The 21,304-nt window shown below is 38.4% G+C and overlaps 3 protein-coding genes across 3 annotated transcripts in view; 1 reads left to right on the top strand and 2 right to left on the bottom strand.

The window, feature by feature from the left end:
* Positions 1–1,734: 1,734 nt before the first annotated feature.
* LOC103711630 (peroxisomal membrane protein 11-4) lies at positions 1,735–2,781 on the top strand. Its single transcript, XM_008797864.4, has one exon. It carries the CDS (start codon positions 1,877–1,879, stop codon positions 2,537–2,539), a length of 663 nt encoding a protein of 220 aa, XP_008796086.1. The 5' UTR covers positions 1,735–1,876; the 3' UTR covers positions 2,540–2,781.
* A 1,144-nt stretch (positions 2,782–3,925) lies between these two features.
* Positions 3,926–16,873, bottom strand: LOC103711677 (phosphatidylinositol/phosphatidylcholine transfer protein SFH11). The gene is made up of 12 exons (XM_008797921.4): positions 16,561–16,873; positions 15,140–15,587; positions 14,738–14,837; positions 12,062–12,328; positions 10,522–10,599; positions 9,092–9,193; positions 8,917–8,966; positions 8,736–8,844; positions 8,564–8,620; positions 4,487–4,588; positions 4,331–4,402; positions 3,926–4,246 (listed from the first exon to the last, which is right to left on the bottom strand). Exons 2-12 carry the CDS (start codon positions 15,487–15,489, stop codon positions 4,214–4,216), a joined length of 1,320 nt encoding a protein of 439 aa, XP_008796143.1. The 5' UTR covers positions 15,490–15,587; positions 16,561–16,873; the 3' UTR covers positions 3,926–4,213.
* Positions 16,874–20,495: 3,622 nt separating this feature from the next.
* Positions 20,496–21,304, bottom strand: part of LOC103711632 (ribosome biogenesis protein BMS1 homolog) — a 31,956-nt gene continuing 31,147 nt past the window's right edge. The window contains 1 exon segment of the mRNA XM_039126968.1: positions 20,496–21,263. Coding sequence (XP_038982896.1) covers positions 21,096–21,263 — 168 coding nt within the window. The 3' untranslated portion in view covers positions 20,496–21,095.

Raw genomic sequence — 21,304 nt, 5'->3', positions numbered from 1 at the left:
AAATACATTGGATAATTTATCAGCTAGTAACAACATCATCGTTGAGATGGTGTAAATGGTGAATATTTCCAATTCATCTTCTTGAACCACATCTCATGCTTTTCTACATTGATTACCAATCAAACTAGTTCCTCGAAAAAATCTTCCATATGCAAATGCGCAAGAGCTTAAATCACAAGATGCCAAATTAGTATCTTGAGCTGCTCATAAGAACTGACTTAAAAAAATGCTTCTTTCCTTCCAAATATAAAGTTCAAAGAAATTGACAGACATATTCAACAACCAATAAATCCAAGAATAACAAAGATTTTTTTTATTAAAAAAAAAACACCTAGAAGTCAATCGCCGAGTTGAGCAGAAGAAACCTTATTGACGACTTAATTCGGTTACTACGCCACCAGTGGGTACTTGGAAGAAATACTTGATATAACGATAGTAAAATTAGGGGGGGAAATCAAGAAAATTGTCCAAAGATTGCCTGAATCCTGCTCCTTTTGAACGAGTGCACGAATTTGCTCTGCTCTCTAAATGAAATCCTGGCGTGGAGAAGCGGGCAAATCTTGGGAGTTCCTCGGATAGTCGAGGAGAGGAGATTGCCGGAAACCACCTTGGAGGGACGTAAATGCCGAGTTTTCCTGATACGGGGGAGAGTGGATCCGACGGTCGGGATTGAGATGTGACGCGCGTTTGTGGCTCACCGGCGACGGTCCGGTTCAAGTGGGCCGGGCCCCAAAGTAAAGAAAGAAGACTCAAAAAGAAGCCGGGCCCATTCCTCTAGGTTGATGTTTTTGTAAAGAAGGGATGGCAATACCACTGAGGGAGTAGCACGGTGGGAATGAAGCTTTAATTCCACCAGAGTGGCCAGGTTCGAAACGTGCGGGTATCGATTAAATACAGGGACTGCATGCTCTCCATCTGCTTTGTCCGGTAGAGTCGCTATCTAGTATACCAGTTACTTAGGTAGTGCTGGTGTGATGTATTCACACGGAGATCGGGTTGCCACGCTGGTGGAGCTCTACCACGGATGGAGAGAATACGAGTAAAAAAGGTTCTATCCATATTGAACATTCTCCATCATGGAGGGAGCCCAGTAGAGGTGGCTACGCGGTGAGGTTCTCCTCACCCCCCTCTTCCCTTCTTTTCATCAAAAAAAAAAAAAAAAAAGAAGGGATGGCAATGGCTCAGATTCAGTTTCCTCAAAAAAAAAAAAAAAAAGCTCGGATTAAGCCGGGTTCATGTTGGATCGAGACCTAGATACTCTGAAAAGTCTATAAATCTTGATTCAAGTACTTAAAGTGGAAAGTGGAACATAACAAAGAGCAAAAAGATACTTCAATTTTGGCTGCCCACTGAGTCATATACTATACAGCACAACACGCCATATTGGAGAGGTTCTCTGGACACACCAGGAAGTTTCTCCTTTACAGTTATGCTAGATTGTAGCTCAACTCTGCTGGCTGCACCTATACTAGAGTAGGATGAGCAGTCGTTATACCAAAAAAAAAAAAAAGCGAAAAAAATTCCAAGAAGCCTATCATAGGCGGCACATGGCAAAATATCATTGGCCTGGTGTACCCCTGAGATGGTACACCAGGTGTAAGTTAGAATTTCTGCACAGCAAGACGAGACGATTTCCTCCGTTATCATACGATATAAAAATTTTCTTGGAGGGAAACAGAGCTCTTCTTATCTTTATCCCTAACGTTAAAAAAAAAAACGCATTTCTAGACCCAGCAGGAAGGCATTGCAGCCATGAACTGCAGCTACTTATCCAAACATAGTTCTAGTGGTGCACACGAACGCTCATATGCCTCCACAGATTCCTCTCCCCTTCTTCCTTCAGTAGCCCACCATCTCCACTTCCTTCTCTGAAGCTATGACCGACACCGTCGACAAGCTCGTCGTCTTCCTTGCGAAGAGAGATGGCATCGACAAGCTTGTCAAGACCTTCCAGTATGTCTCCAAGCTCGTGCACTGGCATGTCGAAGCCGCGCACCCAGACATAGCTAGAAGAGCCAAGCACTGGGAAGTGGCCTCTGGCCTCAGCCGCAAAGCCTTTCGAAGTGGTCGCTTCCTCACCGGCTTCAATGCCCTCCGCCGGAACCCTGGCTCCGCCCCTCTCTTCCGCTTCCTCGCGGTGTTCGCCAATGCCGGTGAGATGGTCTACTTCTTCTTCGACCACTTGCTTTGGCTGTCAAGGATAGGTGTGATAGATGCTAATCTAGCTCGAAGGATGAGCTACATCTCGGCCTTCGGAGAGGCTCTTGGCTACGTTTTCTTCATCATAATGGAGTTTATTATTATTAAGAAGGGACTGGTGGAACAGAGGAAGCTTGAAGCTATGAAGGACGAGGAACAGGTGAGGAAGATCAGAGATGACAGGGTGATGAGGTTGATGGCAGTGGCAGCAAACATAGCAGACCTGGTGATAGCTCTGGCAGACATACAGCCCAATCCTTTCTGCAACCATGCGGCCACGTTGGGGATCAGTGGGCTGGTCTCGGCTTGGGCTGGTTGGTACAGGAACTGGCCGTCGTGAAAAGAAATCCGGTGATCATCGGAAATATTGTCAGAATTGCTGGATTGAAGGCAAGGAGAAGCAACGGGAAAGTCCAAAGAACAAATAGCGCATGAATCATTATGTGATATTGTATGGGCTTGTTACTGAGATGATACATGATGCATGCTAGCAAAAAGTTATATGCAATGAAAAGTTGAGCAGATGTAACAACAATGCATATTGAATAATTGGCTGTTGAGATAGGATTCCAATTCAAGTTCTCTAACTAACTCTAATGGCTCTATGGCACAAAGAAAAGAATAGATGGCTGATACGAGAAAAATTTTATCTTGATCTGCATCAACTTCCCTTCATAACAATAAGCGTATACTTCAGCTTCTTTACGAACACAATGACCTTATATTTTGGATGTTCAATGCTCATGAGGTGTTCTATATAGAGTCAACTGAAAAAAGGAATTTCATCAAAAAAACAAAAGAAATTCCTGCATAAAACAGACATTGTGCATGTAACATAGATGATCTCTAGTTAGAAGGCAATATTTCACAGTAAACTTGCTTGATGTCAAACAGAGATTTCCCAAAAAAAATCTGTTACAAGAACAACTGATAAAGAAAGGCGAAGAATAAATAACAGATGCAAAGAAATCGGTTTCTATATGTAATAATGCGATCTTTGCCATTTTTTTGAATATATCAAATCTCTTTAGTTAGCACAGAACATCATATTCCATTGAAGGGTTCTTGAATCTCTGTCAGCATGCATGTACACATAATGGCTCTCATCTGCTAAGATTTGAGAAGCATTACTGTTTCATGTATTGGAGATGATGCTGTTAGGTCCTCTTAAAATTGTGTTCATAGTCCAATCAGCACACCTAATGTAATCAATTTGCAATTTTTGCAAAATTGGGTTTCCAAGGTGGAGTTTTCAGCATATTTTCAAGTCAAGGAAGGTTGCCTCTTACTTAACATTGGTTGCGATAGAAAATCTGGAACTACTTGTTTTTTATCAAATGTTCTCTATTTTTCTAATAATCAATTCGGTTTCGTATCCCTTCGAGCAGTAAAAAAAAAAACTGTGAGCAACACAATTTTGGTTCAGACAATTTCCATCCAAGTAATTTAACACTTGCTAAACAATAAAGATGCAGAATTAGAGTGTGCTGCTATGAACTAATATTTCTTGAAGCAGAAATCAAGCTACCAAAGGCGAGGAATTTCGGTTCTGTTAACTAGTAACTTGGTTCAACTGAAATGCAAGTAAACATCCAAAGTGAGTAGCAATTTAAGCCAATATCCTGGATATATTCAACTGGAAAGTAAGCTTTACTTGAACAAACTCACATTACATGCAAATGGAATGTGAGCAGTGTTTAAAAATAGATACTGGCTTTTCAAAATAGAAGCTGGAACTCATAGATATATACGGTAGAAATTTAAAAGTACATCAAGCATCTTTCTCTGAAACTAAGCAGAGTTTCGTTGCTGTTTCACTACATTTTTCCCACAACACCAGACTTGCAAAAAAAAACTCTACATATTAAGGATTTATCCATGATTAGTGATCTTCTTGTAAATGAAAGCAAATTTTATTTAAAAAGTTTATACATCATTGCAAGCACATCTCGAAAATAAGTGATGCATTGTTATCAGCTTTATGTTGCGATGAAAGCCCGGCCTTGTATTACCATTATGTGCTCTTTTCTGAGAGACATGCTTCAATCTGAGATCAGACAAGAAGTTGATGGTTAAGTTTCAAAGGGGCTTTAGGAGATAAAACACTTAAAGCAAGGTTAGATGTCCTTACTGAGGTCAGTTTCTTTAGCTGTTCTATATGTTCTGCGAGCTCTTGCTGCTTAGACAGAAGTGTTTGTAAGATCTGAGACGATGAAAGCAAAGGATGAACTAGTTCTTCAATTACCATACTTTGGTATGGTTGATTAATTGCAACTTCTTTACTCACCCTCTTGGTGTCTGCAAGACAATCTTCAAGTTCTAAAATTTTCTGTGCCATATGCTCAGCAACATCACTTGTTTGCATGTCTTGCTGGAAACCATCAACATCCTGCATTAAAAATGTCCATCTTATTGTACCTGTAGTCATTAAGCCTTCCCCCCACTATTTGGGGTTATTTTGAATCTTTCTTCACCATCATTCCTATTATATATAATACATATTGTGTTCCATCATACCGTTTTTGTTGAGAAAGTACCCCTTAAAACTCTAAACTACAGACGTTTTAATAAAATTGAGAAAATATTTTTTCTTAAATAGGGTTCCTGATTACATCCTCTATGACCAATGCCTTGTTTTCGTGCCTATCACCCTTTTGATAGGATATCTCCCATGTCACATGAAAGTTGCTAAGTAGAATAAGGGAATGAGGAGAAATAATCAGTCGAAGTCATTGCTCACAAGATCTCAAGTCTTCACGACATTAGGATTAGGGGTGCAATCGAGCCGAGCCAAATTGAGTAGCTAGAGGCTCAACCTCGACTCGATTCAAAATACTCAAGCTCAAAACTCGACTCGAGATCAGTTTAGCCTTAATATCCAAGCTCAAACTCGACTTGATCAAAACAAAGCAATGAGATTGACTAGGCATACATGAGCTCGAATCCGAGCCTACATTATAATTAAAAAACATAGTTAAAAGTTAAGGGTTAGATCAGATTAAAAAATATATAAATATTATATTTTAAAATATTAAAATATTTTAATATTTTGCTACTCGAGCTCGACTCCACAAACTATCCAAACTACTCGAACTCGGTAATAGGTAAGTCGAGTCGAGCTTGGACTCCAATCGAGCTCGAGCAGCTAGCGAGCTGCTCGGCTCATTTTCTCCCTTAATCAGGATCCACCTAAAAAAGGTGATAACTGGTATTGGGATTGTGGAATCGATGAACTGCCCCAACTACTCCATAACCTTCATTCTTCCACCTCATATCTTCATATCTTCCTACCTGAGTGGGAAACGTATGCAGATAAGCTGACAAGCCAAAGATGCCCTAAAGGACAGAATGCATCAATTTTGTAGAGCATCCAAATGAGACCTGCCTAGAAGAAATAGGATCACTTGAAAAACTGGAAATACATAAACATATTTAAGACTTCAACTAAAAGAAGAATGAAGGTCTTGGCAATTCCAGGCATAATCAGTGTTCTCTCATGGCCATCATAAAAATATGGTATATGGTTGGTATTGTGAGTAGCATGTATTATTTGTCTTGCAGCTATGCTTTATTCCAGTAGAAGGACTGATGGATTAAGAAGTGAAGACTATATCAAAATCTGGAAATGCATGGAGTTTTAGATCCAGCAATGCTTATCATCTTAAAAGCTGAAGCTTTTATAGGTTAGTCAAAGATTCTGACTTGCTTTTTTTTTGTTTTTATATGTTTGCTCTTTGACAGTATCTTTTCTTCTGCAGAAAGACCTCTTCCTGCCAATACCTTCAAAAATATATAGTTCTAAGTAAACCTAGTTACCTAAATCAGGAGTACATGGGGAAGAAGATAATTGGAGCTTTTAAGATTTTTTAGAGCAAGGAAAGGCATAGGAAGTGGGTGCAGGAGTGAAAAGAGAAATTACAAAGCAGACATGGCGCCCCAAGTAGAAGAAGATTCCAGCGACAATTCCAAAAGTCAGTCTTTCTCCTGTTTACCATACTTAACACATATTTTCCTATTAATAAATTTGGGGACTTCAAATAAGGGCAAAAGTTGATCTTTACTAAGGAAGATAATTATGCTAAAACACAAATTGATAATACTTCAATTGAGTCACCAATGAGTACTAGATATATGTGACCAACCTTCATATTAACAATCACAACTCAAGATAGAGAAGCATTAATTTTACTACACAGGAGAAAGACAAACAATATAAAATTAATCCATTTAGAACATTTCTTTTCACACAAATCATAACCAATACCATGAACAACTAGCTAATCCATTTCATTAAGGCGGCTTAGAATCCTTATCTCCCACGACTCCTATCTAGGATGCCTAGGTCTCTAGTCCCTTTACTCCCCATGGCCTTCCGCTGTCACAGGCTCAACATCTTCATCATCACTTCCATCTAGGTTTCCTTAGGTATCCCTTCCCACTTTAAATCCTCTGGCCCTTCATATTTTTCGATTCCCTCCTACAACTTTTGATTCACAGAGCATAACACCCCTTAGTCAATGTGAGTTACCTAAAATCCTTTATCACCACTATCATCTAGGATTTCTCAGCCTGCCCAGCTCTGCAAATGATCAGAGCATTTCAGTGGCTCGATTCTTAAAATGTCACATGAACACCATGCTGGTGTTACATCAATATAAGGTGTAAGAATTGAAAGACATAGAAGTAATACGTATATACCATCTAGTTAAAATTTAAGGGTAATCAGCAAAATATGTAACAAAATTCAATGAATATTACATTGTATAGCTAAATAAGCATGCATATCCATGTATACAAGAGAAACCTCTGCCCTTAGCATCTCAAGTTCTAGTCGTTTGGCTTTTCGAGAAGTTTCCAAGAGCTAACTGAAGAAAAAAGATCCAAGTGTTCATGTATGCCCAATACCAAATAATAGGCTATTGATGAATTCATGCACATAGCCAACATTACTCTGAACAATCTTTAGTCCTTAGATTTCCTCCATAAAACAAAATATTTTTCGATGAAAAAGAGGCATAAAACAGCCACCCAGCCTTTATTGGAAATCAGAAAAATTTACATCAGATGTGAATCAAGGTTTTGAGTGGAACAAACAAAGATCTTTTTCAGGTGGGGTGTTAACATGAGGAAGAATCATCATTCAATGTATTGGAAGTTTTCCCTTATACTTTTGATTTTGGACCAAATATCACCAAATTGAGAGAGAAGCTTATTGTTGCAAAGAGTCGACCAATCATTAAATAAATGAAGGCTTATGAAGCTTTTATTTATTTATTTTTTTCCATAAAACAAAATATGTACCCATTTTTGTAACACTTTGGTTTTGTGCAACACAGCTGTACTAATCATGAATTAAACTCATTCCCTTAAATCTCATTAGGCTAGAATGCATCAAAACATTGTAAGAGGAATCATACTAATAAAAATATATGATTTGTTATCTAATGCAATAACCTGGTATTAAAGAGAGGAAATTTCTGCAAAGTATTCTTGCTTCTTTTATATGCTATTTATTTTGTTGTTTATTCAAGCGTTCTTTGTGCTTAGGATTTATTTACCTAAATGTTTCTTGTGTGCTGAAGAGTTGGAATCCACATTGAATATTGAAAGCCTGTATCTTTGCATATTATCTGGCTTCTTAAGTCGATATCTTTTGTCATCTTGCTATAATCACATGATTTTGGCATTCACGCCAAAAGCAATATTCTGTAATATTTAGATTAAGAAGTAAAATTGTTTTGCCAAAGCTTTTTGTTGTTAAATGTGGCAAGGCAAGATAAATATGCATTACTGTATTTGGTTTCAGAATTATACATTTTATAGGGAGTGCACGCATTATCTTGAACAACTTAGCAGTCCCAAGATACAAACTCTATGCCAATTAGGAACCTTCTTTGAAATGTAATCCATACTGGAAAAGGCCTCTTGGTCAGTATTTTGAATTAAGCAATCCGAAACTTGAGAGTTTTAGTTATAGATGATCTTTGAGGTAATCTGCAATCTCCAACATGATGGATACAAACTATTCGAGTAATTGCCCTAAATTGTTTGAGAAAAAGATTGAATTACTAAGCAAAGTTATGTTCAAACAATTTTCTTCTGACAGTTTACCCATCTTCACTAAATGTGTAAGTTATTAGCTTCATGGGAGGATAATTACAGCATCAGTCACCATATCATCTTTTAATATCATTTTAAGAGTTCCTCCACTACTGGACCTAAGTTACCTATCAGAAGTTTCCTGTGAAAAGAGGCCAAGCATCCATCAGCAACATAACCAAACCATCAAAACTATAGAGACATTCTGCTAAATAAGCTAGAATTTAGTAATATGAGGACTCCCATGAGGAACGAAGGATGTTACAATCTGAGAGTCTGATTCTTCATAATCAACAAATTTCCCTCCTTTACTGAAAAATTCCTGAAAAAATAGAGTAATTTCCCTATCAAGTAAGGACGTATGAACTTGGTGCATTGGTCCAATGCAGAGAGAGGAAAAATGATCAAAGAAAACTTAACAAGCACCAAGATTTTACCTGCAGAATGTTATAAAGTTCTGGGTCAGTCCATGGTCCCTTATCTTTCAACAGGCATCCTCCATGTCCAGAACATGTGCAATTTCCACCCAAAAAGTCTGGCAAATTACTGTAGAATCATATTTCATCTATCAGCCAACAATACGACAACTTGTTGATAACATAAGGACCTGTTATGTACCTTGGGTCTACAGCTTCCAAGAGCTTACTCTGGTACTTGTTTCCCAACACCTAAATATGTATGATTTCAATTGGATTAAGAAAACTGATAGCACAATTTCCACCTAAATGAACCAGATGTCTACTTCCCTCCTCGTCCACAGAAGGATGACAGAATTAAAAAGAAGCAGCTGAACCTGTATTTTTGACATTGTTCGCGCCTCCAGAAAAGCACTAATCACTTTCCACAGCACTCTAAATCCAGATCCAGCATTGACGATATATAGTCGGTGTAAAGTCTGTAAACGAGCAGGAAAACAAGATGAATAAATGATTTATGAACAATGATCCATCAACTCTTCAAGTGATTTCAACAGACTTATTACATATCTCTTAATCTGTTTGGAAAGGAGTATAAAGAAATATTCAGTGAAGAAATGCTTGAAAATTCTCCACCAGATGTTTTAACCAATACGCAGAAAAAGAAAATTAAATGATCAAATTTGTTGTTGTACTTGAAACTGATGTTGCAGATACTAGTGGTTTGGAATTTCCACTCTGAAAACAAGTAGAAGAAGAATGATATCGAGCCACATAATGCCCAAGAAAAAGGTCGCAAGATCAGATGAATCAGATGTCAGGAGAGCCTAGAGATCGTTGAAAGGAAGTGGGAAATTTTGAGTTGTGCATAAATGACATGTGAACAAATGATGAAGTATCATATGCAATCAATGATGAAGTATGAGTGTGGAGACTAGGAACCGTATGACCAATTATGTGGCAAACGACTATAGGAAAAGGCAAAAAATAGTTGTAATCTTGAGACCTAACAGACACATATGTACAAGGAAAACTTTTAGGAAAATTGATTTAAGCATACAAACAATTGAGGCAGAGTGGTGATAATAAGACAAAGTAGAATGGTAAGAATGTTACAAGAAAAATTTAGAATTGTAAGAATGTTAAAAGAAAAATTACAAGGATACTTCCAAGTCATTGGACAAACAGCTAGCATGGGTTAACGAGTTTCATGATGAAAGAGGGTGCATTTATATTTTTCTTTAAAAACCCTATATTTTGATTATAATTCCATGGATTTTTTTTTTCAGAAATGCCTTTTCAATAATCAAATTCACGCATTAATTACAAAACCCCTCATATCACAGGCCATGTACAACCGTAGGTCTTTGTGCAAAGACTATAACTATTGAAAATTAATATCTCAAATAGATATTACCATAATCAATTTAATGAATAATAACCTATGGGCCTAATGCCAGCTAGGTGGAGTCAGCTTCAAGAATCATTAGCGGTTGATAGTTGATTAAAAATGTGAATCAAATTATTGCACATTTTGAGAAACATATTTACACTTCTAAGAGCTAATTTCTACTGCATAATTTTGTATTTAAATGAATAAGATGCAAACGGAGTATGACCATTAGTCATTAGAGGTAAAGTGACAACAAACAGCTAAGTAAAAAGGACTCAAAAGAAGATAGATAAGCATAAGAAATAGCTTAAACATATGCTTGAGCCGATGAATTTTAAACAGATGCAATTATATGACCGAGCTCTATCTTAATCAGGTCCATACGAATGAATTCTAGAGTAATAATTCTCATACCTCTGGGTAGTAATTGCTATCAATCTTTTGAATTTCTGTAAAAAGCTCTCTAGCAGGTTTTGAGAAGTTATTGGTACCCTACATCAGGAATTTGAAGCTATCAGATATATTGCATTCCACTCAAGCCTTTATTAAAGCCTCAACTTAGTATTCATACAAAAAAATTTAATTTCACAGTTCAGAGTATATACAACTGCAAGAGAGTGGATAAAAGTATAGACGAAAGAAACATATTTATTAAAATTTACAATTATGCAGAACTATTCTATAAATGAATTATTCATTCAAAATTAACTACAGAAGTAAACAAAAGAAGACAAAAAAGGTTGTGGATCAAGTTAGAGTAAACTGCATACAGAAAACTCACAAGAAATGGCTTTATAGTTTTGTATCAAATGTTTACACCTGATTTCTGCAACTATTAGTTCACCAAATGTTGGGAACATTCTATATTAGAGATGCAAACCTTTTTTATTCAATTTTCTAATTACTTTTGAACAAGATGAATACATTGCCATAGTAGAAAAAAACCAAATATGATTGCTCGTTTACGTGGTTATCCATGCCATTTGATTACCTGAACTAGTTTGTAATTGCATAAATTTAAGTGGTTATCCACAGGACGCCCTCTGCCGAGTTTATGAAAGCCTTACATGAGTATGATTTTTTAGGCAAGGGTCTCATCATTAGGCATAAATAACATTATAACCTATAAAAGATGAATCTATATTTCTTTAATAAAATTGGGGGAAGCTCCCTGCTTCCTCCATTATTCCTCAAAAAAAGTAAAAAAAATATGAAAGACTGAATCATACAACTTAAACTTTAGCCCACAAAGCTCTTCCTAATGCAGCCAATGGATAGCTACAGATAATCTGTGCCACCACAATTATCTAGCATATAGATTCGCAAATTATCATGATTGCTCTTATAATGACATCAACAAATCTGTGATATTGCGTCTAATACATAAGAAGCAGTAACTATTTTTCAGAACAATAAATAAATTATTTGCTTAGAATTAGAAAGGTGGTGATTGCTTATGTTCATTCCCAGTCTCACTTGCAAAAATATCACAAGAAGATAGGAGGGAATCTCCCTATTAAAAATTCTCTAGATGACAAAGAAATGATGCTGCCAAGTTAAAGTGAACATTGCAAAGAGATCTTGTCATGAATCTTCTAGAATTTCAGAGTTCATAGTCATGCATCAATGTCATTCTTCCATATCCAAAATTAAATTGTCTATGGTCAGCAGCAAAGCAAGCCTGTAAATATAGAACTACAAAATGATCACCTAGAAGTGATTGGCACACCTTAAATAAATTTGAGTTAAGATTTTACTTAATTTGAGGTCATATTACCACCTGGAGAATTACATTATGGACAATCATTGGTCACATTAAATTGCTTTATACATTTTTATCTGACAAATAGACCAAAGTTAGTGTGCAGTGGGGCCCAGAAGATTAAACCAAAGAAAGGATAGGATGCCAATTCTTCCAAAACACAAGAAATTATTTATAACAATGACAACTTACCACTCCTTTTACATCTAGAATGCTTGTTGTTGAGGCTATGTACTTCCTAGCTGCAAGTGAGCATGCAGGGTACCTTAAGTTTAACGTTTTCTCTTGTTCTGAAATGTGATTTTTGATGTAGCGGTCAACTGTAGTTACACGCAACAAGGTATTGAGGTCCACCGACCCAATTCTTTCAATGTATAATGGTCTACCATATCTATCAACTCCATGATATCCATGTGGATAGCACTTTTTAACTGCTTCATCCTCCTCAAACTTGAAATCCTGAAAATAACCACAGATAAAGTGAAATTACTGAAAATAACAAGTGAAATACATGTTCATAATCCTGCAAACTACGGTTCATCTGAAAGCTACTTGAAATGAGTAAGGTTGAAATTGCAAATAATTCATGATTTTGTAACCTGAAGTCAATCGAACAGATAGAGCTATGTTATGCATCAACTAGGCAATTGCACTAATTGATTAAAGCAACAACACATTGAAGCCCATTGCATACAATATCTGTAAATAAGTCAAGCTATATTAACTTGCTAGTTGAAAAATGACGTAAATATAGGGCCCAATTGGTAATATTTTTGTTTTCTGTTTCTGTTTTCAAAAAACTGAAGAAGAAAAATGTACTGGACTGTATTACCAACATGATGAAACTCTTGGTTTTTTTTTTTTAAACTGTTTGTAAAACCTTCAGAGACTTTGGAAGCAAAGATTTTATCGTTTTCAAAAATGAGCATATGTAGAAGCAAGGAGCAGCTGAACATGCAAATGCTGTTTGCCACATCCTAATCTGTAGAGAAACAAAAATACAAACGACGAGGCCAAACAGGCCCTTAATTTACAGATACCGCACATGAACTGGCAAATAGCACATAATTTCAATAAAAAAGGTAAAGCGAAAGTGAGGCATAATTAGCAGCAAAAAGAAAAAAACAATTCAGATAGTGGTTCTAAAACTATACAGATCGAATTTTTGCTCAACAATATTGTAAAATAAGTTTTAATAATTCAAAATTTCATTCAATCCTAATAGATTCCAGCTGGAAATTCAGCCATCATGACATTTACTACAACTTTTAGGTAATTTGTAAACGCTCAGCGCTATTCCAGGAGTGCAGTGGAGGACTCAAGAATCAGAATAGGAATGACACTCTTAGATCATCTCTATAAGAATAAATATGAAGAACACATTTTATATTGATAGCTGAAATCTAAATACATGCATACTCATTGATTCACTTTATAAGCATTGTAAAACTTAAATATCAAAGTTGCCGTTTATGTCACTTTTGAGAAGATTGGCAGGTGATTAATCAATTATGGCAATCTTCAGTATGTGCCATAGTATGTCACTGGTACTCGATATAAGGTCCACATACAGCCTGCAGATTAGCTAGCAAATTATGCTACATACTATTATTATATGGACTGCTCAGTTCCCACCTGAATTACATAAGATTGCACATGCAGATTTCCTTGGTTGTGGTTATGTCAGACAGTAGGATTAGATACATTTATTTTTTTTTATTAAAAAAAACATAGAGGATTGCCTGCCATAAAATTCTTTTAACCAACTTTACAGTCAGCATAGGTTTGTCCCCGAGTCTGCCAGTATATTCATGGGTATGGGGACTGATGCTGTTTTATTGAAGAACGCAGCATCCATCTGCTCGAGAAAGGCAAGCAAGCAAACTGCCCCAGATACGAATCGTCCCTTCATGCTTGGATGAACAAATTTGACTGATGCGTTAGGAAAACACTGCATCCACTTGAGATTACCCAAAATACGATCAAGCTTGCAGAGGATCCTATAAAAAATGTTTCTTGCTCCAGGTGAATGTATGAATCAATATAATAAGATCTTTTGACTGTTTTTCTCTGTCAGTCTACCCCCATAGGTGCATTAAGGGTAGAGCTTTACCCAGACCGGTGACTCCGTTCCTTTTTCTTTTCCCAGAATGAATTACTCGTTCCAACGGTTCCTCCGGGAAAAAGTTTCTCCATACAACAGCATTAGAAGAAGACCTACACCACCTCATGGACCGGCAAAACTACAGCATGATACCCATCTAATGGCAAATGATTGTTTCAGCAAACAAGAATACATATTTCTTTATCATTGTTCAATGCGGAACAAGTGTAGCTTGTATTTTGCCTGAGCATGATTGGATAATGATTGCCACTTTAAGGTCGAACAGAAAATTTGAAATGATTTATTAATAGTTTATTGTGTTTATATAGTTATTGCACAAATCTAGAATTTGCTTACATATGAATGGCAATTAATTAGCCAACCCCAAATAGTTGGGAAAAGGCTGGATGCTTATATTTATGGTTATGAATGGTCTGATTCTAATGGCTATAGCTGGCTCCACTATCTGACCTAGAACATTTTTTCCATTTGCTTATCCTCATCAGCTCTCTCTATTCATCAAATACCCATGCTGACTTGGCACCTTACATAATCTTATCATATTGATAAATAACGTACTGAAGAAAATAAGACTGTGCCCATGAAGTGCAGCCAAGTGTAGTTGCACTATGTAATAAGATTGTATTTATTGCCTTGATCATTGAAAAAGCAATGATCATTGAAGTAAAGAAAAATTTTGAAAGAAATTAAAGGATACATAGCTCTATAGAGGGATTTTAAGTAAAGCATGATTCATTTTTTACCTTTGCAATCGTATCTACAGCAAAATCTTCACGCCACTTCAGCATATTTAGAAACGCATCTTTCGCCTTCTTTATGTCAAAACCTCTCATTCGTAGAAAACTAGAGGGAACAAAAATAAAATGTTTTAGCAAACTTACATGGAAGTCAATTCTTCTGCTTTTTTTTTCTCTGACGAAAATCCAATTCTTCTTCTTTAGTTCTCAAGAAGGTTAAATTTTCTTTTAATAATTTTAAACTGAGTTCTCATTTGCTGTAGAAATGATCCAAAATATGATGGCTTACCAATGCAAAGCTCTATCTGTTTACCATTATGTGGAAAACCATGATTCACATAAGTTAATAAAATGATCTACTTTTTCCAAGAAGGGGGGTTAGTGTCAGAGAAACTTAACCAGTCATACCGTAAAAGCGTATGATAGTCATCGTATTTCTCCGGAAGTTGGCTGGTTGACAGAAGTAACTGCCTGAAAGACTGCACCACATGTTCTTCTTTTGGGTCATGAACGCCTTGAAGCCTGCTACGGTATGTTTTGCTTCTACTAATCCTTATAAGTGAATCCTGGAGAGACCTGAAACTCATCCGTGACAAAGAAAACTTCTTCTTTCCTACTTGGGGAAGTTCCCAATGAGTTTCAAGAGGCAAATTAAGTGAATTGGTCCTTCTCTTCTGATGCTCGAGTTCATTAGAATTTGAAATTTGTTTCTCAGAAACAGCAGCACCTCTGGTGGCGTTCTTCCCACGCGAAGACATATGTCGTCTTTCCACTGATAAAGTTTCTTTTCAAGTTTGTTTGAAAGTTGAAAGAAATTCACAATTCATGTTCTTCAATTCATCAAATACAGTACAACCTATTAAATATCATGGCCATCATTAGAAAGGAACATAAGAGAGCAAATACTATATAATAACTGAGTGTCTTCACCCAGGTAGGCAATCTAAAAACTTCAATGCTTTCTAAGGAGTCGTGACAGAGGTCATATTGTTCACAAAATAGGAAAGGATAAGCAAAGAGATCTTGAGAAGGGAGAGATATCACTTCAATTGTCATATATTATTTGTCATGGCCATGTACAGGATATGTCTGAGCCTAGTGTTATGTTGGAAACACATATATACACATATACATACATCTATAGATACATATGAATGCATGGAGACTACATCATCTTCTGATCATATCTTGGAACTTTTCCACAAGGGCTTTCCCTTACCCAGGGATTCCAAGGCAATGACAAGCTAGTTGCATTCCTCATCTTTGGGAACTACCTGTTCAGGTTCCTTCTCCAGAATTTCCTGATCTTATGCTAATAAACATATTTAAAAAAATAGCAGATATTGATCATCCTAGATCCTGACATCTGTGCTTACCATAGTACTAAGAAAACAAATTGATCACGATAGAGATAGCCAGACACTAATTACTCAAAAAAAAAATGGAGAACGAAAACCAGAAGACATGCGAGAATTATGATTTCCATGCATAAATGGTTTTCTTTTATTTTTTAGTGCAAGTTGGAAATAAAGTACTTCTTATTCGGATTTAGGCATATAATTACGCTGCAATGCTGTTATATGTTGCTTCATCTCGGTAACAGTCATCCACCAAGATAGCTGAGATGATGAAGCTAAAATCTTGATCTAGTACAGGCCACATTGGAAAGAAGAAACTTCCACCGATACATTAACTTCTAAATAACTTGTCCTACTTGCCTAGAACCTGATTATATCAAACATGTCACAAGAAAAGGCAAACAGCAGAAGGGGAGCAGAAAAAGGTCCATGAAGAAGCAATGGGAGAAAAGGGATAGGAAAAGGTTGCACCTGTGTGAGACGAGGGAGAATGCAGAGGAATAGGAGGGAGGCGGAACCCGTCCCTTTCCTTTGTATAGCTTTGGCCGGCGAACAGGATTTTGATTCCATGAGGTGAAGAAGGGAAGCAACTGCCAGATAATTCCTTTACTTTCCATCTGGACTCTGGGGGATCTAACGTACATGTTAAAGCAATACTATTTTTTCTTTCTTCTCTTCTTGTCATTCTGAGGTTGCTTCATGAAACAGGAAGGGTTTGACATTAACCTCTGTTTCCATGATCTGGTCGGAGGGAAAGAAAATTTTTCTCAACTGAAATCTCTTAAAGAAAATTACGAACATAGGCTCAATTTATGATAGTGAAGCCCATCCTTATATAATTCGAGATAGATTTCTTAATACGACTTTTTTCTAAAATAAATATATCACTAATAAAAATAAACTCAATAAGTCTCAATTTATATATCATTCTATGGCTTCCCTTGGTTCTTTTTAAATAAAAAGATAGGTGCCATCAAAATCTTACAAACTTTGAGCCCATTTTAGACCCAAATGATGAAATTTGAGCTTAATTATTAGAGATGTCTCTAAAAGAGATGGCAGTCATAATGTAGATATCAAAAAATTATTTAATTTTTAAAAAATAATAAAATTATTTTAATCGAACGTCGTATGATCAAATTATAATTTCCAAAAATTTAACATGCAACTCGACTTTCTAATGCGATTAATCTCGCTTCTGAACTCTATCCAATCTTATTCGCAGTAGTTAAAATAATTTATGTCAAATCTGGAATCCTTCTGAATCACTTCATTAGCCATAAGGTAACATAATAATAAAAAAAAGCTGAAATCCAACGTTCACTCCCTCCAAAGACATCAATACTTTGGAGTATCGGAGAAGTTTCTGATCTATAAAGTAGAGAACAAAAAAAAAAGGTGAAAAAAGAAAAATGACAAGATTCCTTTGCTCCAGGAACATCAATCCTTTGAGTAAGAGAGGGGTTTCTGATCTATAAAGTCGAGACAGAAAAAGGAAAAAAGTTTTTTTAGAAAAAAACAAGACGGAGACAAAAAAAGGAAAAAAGAAAACGTGGAATGCAGTTTTCGAACCTGCGCGGGCTGTTATTTTGTAAGAGGGGGGTTCCGGTAATATTTTTTTTTGGTGGCCTGGGAGCATGTCTACTGGCCTACCAGTGAGGGCAGTCTTGGGGTGCAGTCCCTACTGGAGTGGCGCGAGGTTTTCATTGCTCGGCATGCAGCTCGGTTCCTGCTAGAGCCACACAGGTTGTGGAGTCAGGTGATGGCGGCCAGATATGGCCGCGAGGGCTCAAAGGTGGCAGGAAGTGGGCGGCGAGTCTCTTTCATGTGGCGTGAGATTGGGAGGTACTTGTCGACGGTATCGGCAAACACCAGGTGGTTGATTGGCGATGGACGGAGTATTAATGTGACTACGGATCCATGGATGGATACCGTCCCACTGAGGTGCTGGCCGACCATGATCGATGCTGAGGCAGTGGAGGGGTTGCGGATCTTCGATCTTCTTGCCCCGGAAGAGTCAGCATGGGATGACGCTAGGCTACGACAGTTGTTCGGAGGACACCTAGCTGAGAGGATTCGGTCCCTTCCGGTGCCGGGTTGTGGGGGGCCTGATGTCAGGGTTTGGGGCACCTCTTGCCGGTCCAGTGTTAGACTGGGAGACCTCGCCGGTGTTATCTAGCAGGAGCATGAGCCGGGGCAGGACTGCACTTGGATCTGGAAGTCGGGGCTTGACCCAAGGGCGGCACTCTTCCTATGGAAGGTGGCGTGGGACCGCCTTCCAACGAGAGCAGTGTTGAGCAGGTGAGGCTGGGGGATCCCAGCGGAGTGTGGAACAAGCAGTGTTGAGGAGTCGGTCGACCACGTGCTCTTCTAGTGTACGTGGGCGAGGTCGGCATGGCTGTGGGCAGGGATCCCGTAGGAGGTCTGGTGTGGGAGACTTCAGTTTTTACAGATGATGCAGCAGTGGTTGGCCCGCCCTCGGACATGTCAAGAGGCTATTAGAGCGACCTGCACAGCATATCAGATCTGGCTGGCAAGGAACGCCCGTACCTTCAGTGAGCGCAGGGTGTCACCGAGGTTTGTAGTGGAGTTTGCGCGAGTGCAGGCATTGGAGATCAGACCTTCTTCAGATGGACCTTTGATAGCTCGGGACACCTGGGGTTCCCTCTCTGCTCCAGCAGCTCCTCAGATGGTGTTCTTCACCTGAGAACCCCCATCCCCGAGTTTCCTCAAGGTCAACTTCGACGGATTGGTTCTGGATGGAGGCGCACGAGGTTGTGCGGGTTTTGTGATACGGGATCCGCACTCCAGAGCGGTGACAACAGGTGGCTGTCAGTTGTTCGGCACGTCGGTTCCTGCGGCAGAGCTACGAGCTGCTTGGGCGGATCTTCGATATGCGAGGCAGGTATTGCAGGCTGGCTCGATTGTCTTGGAGGGCGACTCGACCATAATTATCAGTTGGATCCAGGAGGGGCTGAGGGCACAAACCACCCCTTGGTTCGGGATATAGGGATGATGTGTGGGGTTGGGGTGGCCGTCCAGGCCAAACATGTATTCAGAGAAGCTAATGGGGCAACCGATTGGGTGGCTACCTTTGCGGCTCATCATTCAGGATACACCCTTTGGGTGGGAGAGGGAGAGCTGCCACTGGCTCTCCGTGAATTAGTATTTTTTGACTTTATTGGGTGTATTCATACACGTATTGTATAAAAATCCGTTTTCAGCACAAAAAAAAAAGAAAAAAAAAAGAAAAAAGAAAGAAAGAAAGAAAGAAGAAGAAGAAGATAGAGAGAGAGCGCGCGCTCTTAGCCTATTACGCAATACAAGTTCGAGTTGAAGAGGTCCTGTCACTTGGAGCCCCATTGATCGGAATGCCCATAAGAATGGCCCTGGCTAACAGGAGAAAAAGCTATTAACCATATTCCGCCAACGACGCCCTTTTCTTAATAAATTCACAGATATGCAAGGCATTGATGACACTTGCAAGTTGCAACTCATTTCTGGTCCCTCTGGAGCTCCATCATCATATACCTCTACTTTCACTTTGTTAGGATTCTTAACATCTAATAAAAATAATTGCTATATCATGCAATGCTGTCCTGACACATTTTTCTTCTCACTATTATGGATCGCCTTTTATTGCATCCCTCATTTATCTTTATTTCTAGCAAGATGCTACGAAGGACTAAGTTTCTGGGTGATGGGTGATCCTTTAACTTAGATCAATTATTTCGCTAGGATACATGAAAGCAGAAATAAAGCACAAGCCCGATGGAAGCATTAGGACCGAACTAATGGAAGACCTCATACATCGCACAAGAGATGAAAATATCATTAAGATAGAAAATTTTAAAAAAAAAGTACTCATGTAAGCATGCTATGAGATTATTTATATTTCTCTCTTGTACGTTTACAAGGCCAAACGGCCAAACTCATTTACATAGCTTTCCCTGAGTAAGAAAATGCAAAAGAAAAGGATTGAAGAACCAACAAAATCTATGGTCGGCAGTTGCAAATCCTCGAGTACCACATCTGCCCCTGTCGATCCATCAGACCATCCCTTGCTGCAAACTCCTCTCCGCCGGCAATTCCAGGAACTCCGACGGTTGTGGGTGCACCAGAAGAGGGTGGATCTGCGATGGTTGTAATGAACAGGCCTGGCCATTGCTAGTGTGGCAAGAGTATAAGCTAAAACTAACAATAACAGAAGGAAGCGAGCCATAAAAGCTTTAGAGATGAGTGGCAGAGCTGCTTAACTGGAGAAGCTTTCCATCAGCCTAAGAAGCAGGCTGGGCGAGTAGCTTCATGTAAGCCTACGACGTTGGCCACCAAGATATATTCTCCCCGAACCAAGAGTCACCATGCATTCTTATTGCACATATATCCAATCATATGCAACAGCAGCATTATCCAGAAAGGAAAAAAGGAGATTACACTATGTAACTATGAAAGTAGCAACCATTTAACCTGTTCACCGCAGCCCATCACTGTGACCTGAGGGTAATTTGCAGTTTGTTCTGACACTCTAGTCAGGGTTGAACAATTATAGGTTGAGAGTATCATATAATCTGACCTTTTTTTTCCTTCAATGAGCATTCCAATTATGTTCAACAAAATGTGGCAAATACCACAACTACAAAACCTTTACAACTACAGGATGCCTACAAAATGTACATATAAACATCGCAGAGAGACACAAGAACCATTGTGCCAGAAGCTGCAATGCTCCATGCTTCAATGAAAATTTGTTTAGACACCAAGTGCAGCTGATAGATCAGCAAACTATCTCCGATCTTCGTACACCCTCCCAAGAAGCTCAGTCAGTGTACCCCAGACTACTGGACTATAGAAAGATGGGCGCCCACAGACCAACACAGTCCACACAGCAGCCTGCATAAAGTGGGAAGTTGAAAAATGTACTGGCTGTTGAACAAAGAGCCAGCTTTCGAGCCAACCTGACGTACTTGAGCTTGCCATGGCCCAAATTTAGTAGTAAAAATTTGCTGTTAAGCTGCTAATTTTCTCCGGGTGGTTCTTCTCTTTTGTTTATCTTGCGCTCTATACCTCTCCCGGCGTTCCTCTCTCTGACGCTTTCTGGATAACTGCTCATTTTTGGCCATCTCTGCTTCATGTGCTTTCCTCTTCTCCTGCTCCTTGAGTTTTCGCTTCTTCATCTGCAGGTGCACCCATCATTTTAAAAGAGAGAGACAATAGA

This window comes from Phoenix dactylifera, chromosome 5 (assembly GCF_009389715.1).
Source record: "Phoenix dactylifera cultivar Barhee BC4 chromosome 5, palm_55x_up_171113_PBpolish2nd_filt_p, whole genome shotgun sequence".
Classification (NCBI taxonomy): Eukaryota; Viridiplantae; Streptophyta; class Magnoliopsida; order Arecales; family Arecaceae; genus Phoenix; species Phoenix dactylifera.
Note: the sequence above shows the minus strand (reverse complement) of the source record. Positions and strands in the feature narration are given on the sequence as shown.

Coding starts and splice junctions, on each gene's coding strand:
- LOC103711677 (XM_008797921.4), bottom strand. CDS start 15,489: ATGTCTTCGCGTGGGAAGAACGCCACCAGAGGTGCTGCTGTTTCTGAG. Junction 14,838..15,139: donor GACTATCATACGCTTTTACG/GTATGACTGGTT, acceptor TGTTCCCTCTAG/TTTTCTACGAATGAGAGGTT. Junction 8,845..8,916: donor TTGGAAGCTGTAGACCCAAG/GTACATAACAGG, acceptor ATGATTCTACAG/TAATTTGCCAGACTTTTTGG.
- LOC103711630 (XM_008797864.4), top strand. CDS start 1,877: ATGACCGACACCGTCGACAAGCTCGTCGTCTTCCTTGCGAAGAGAGAT.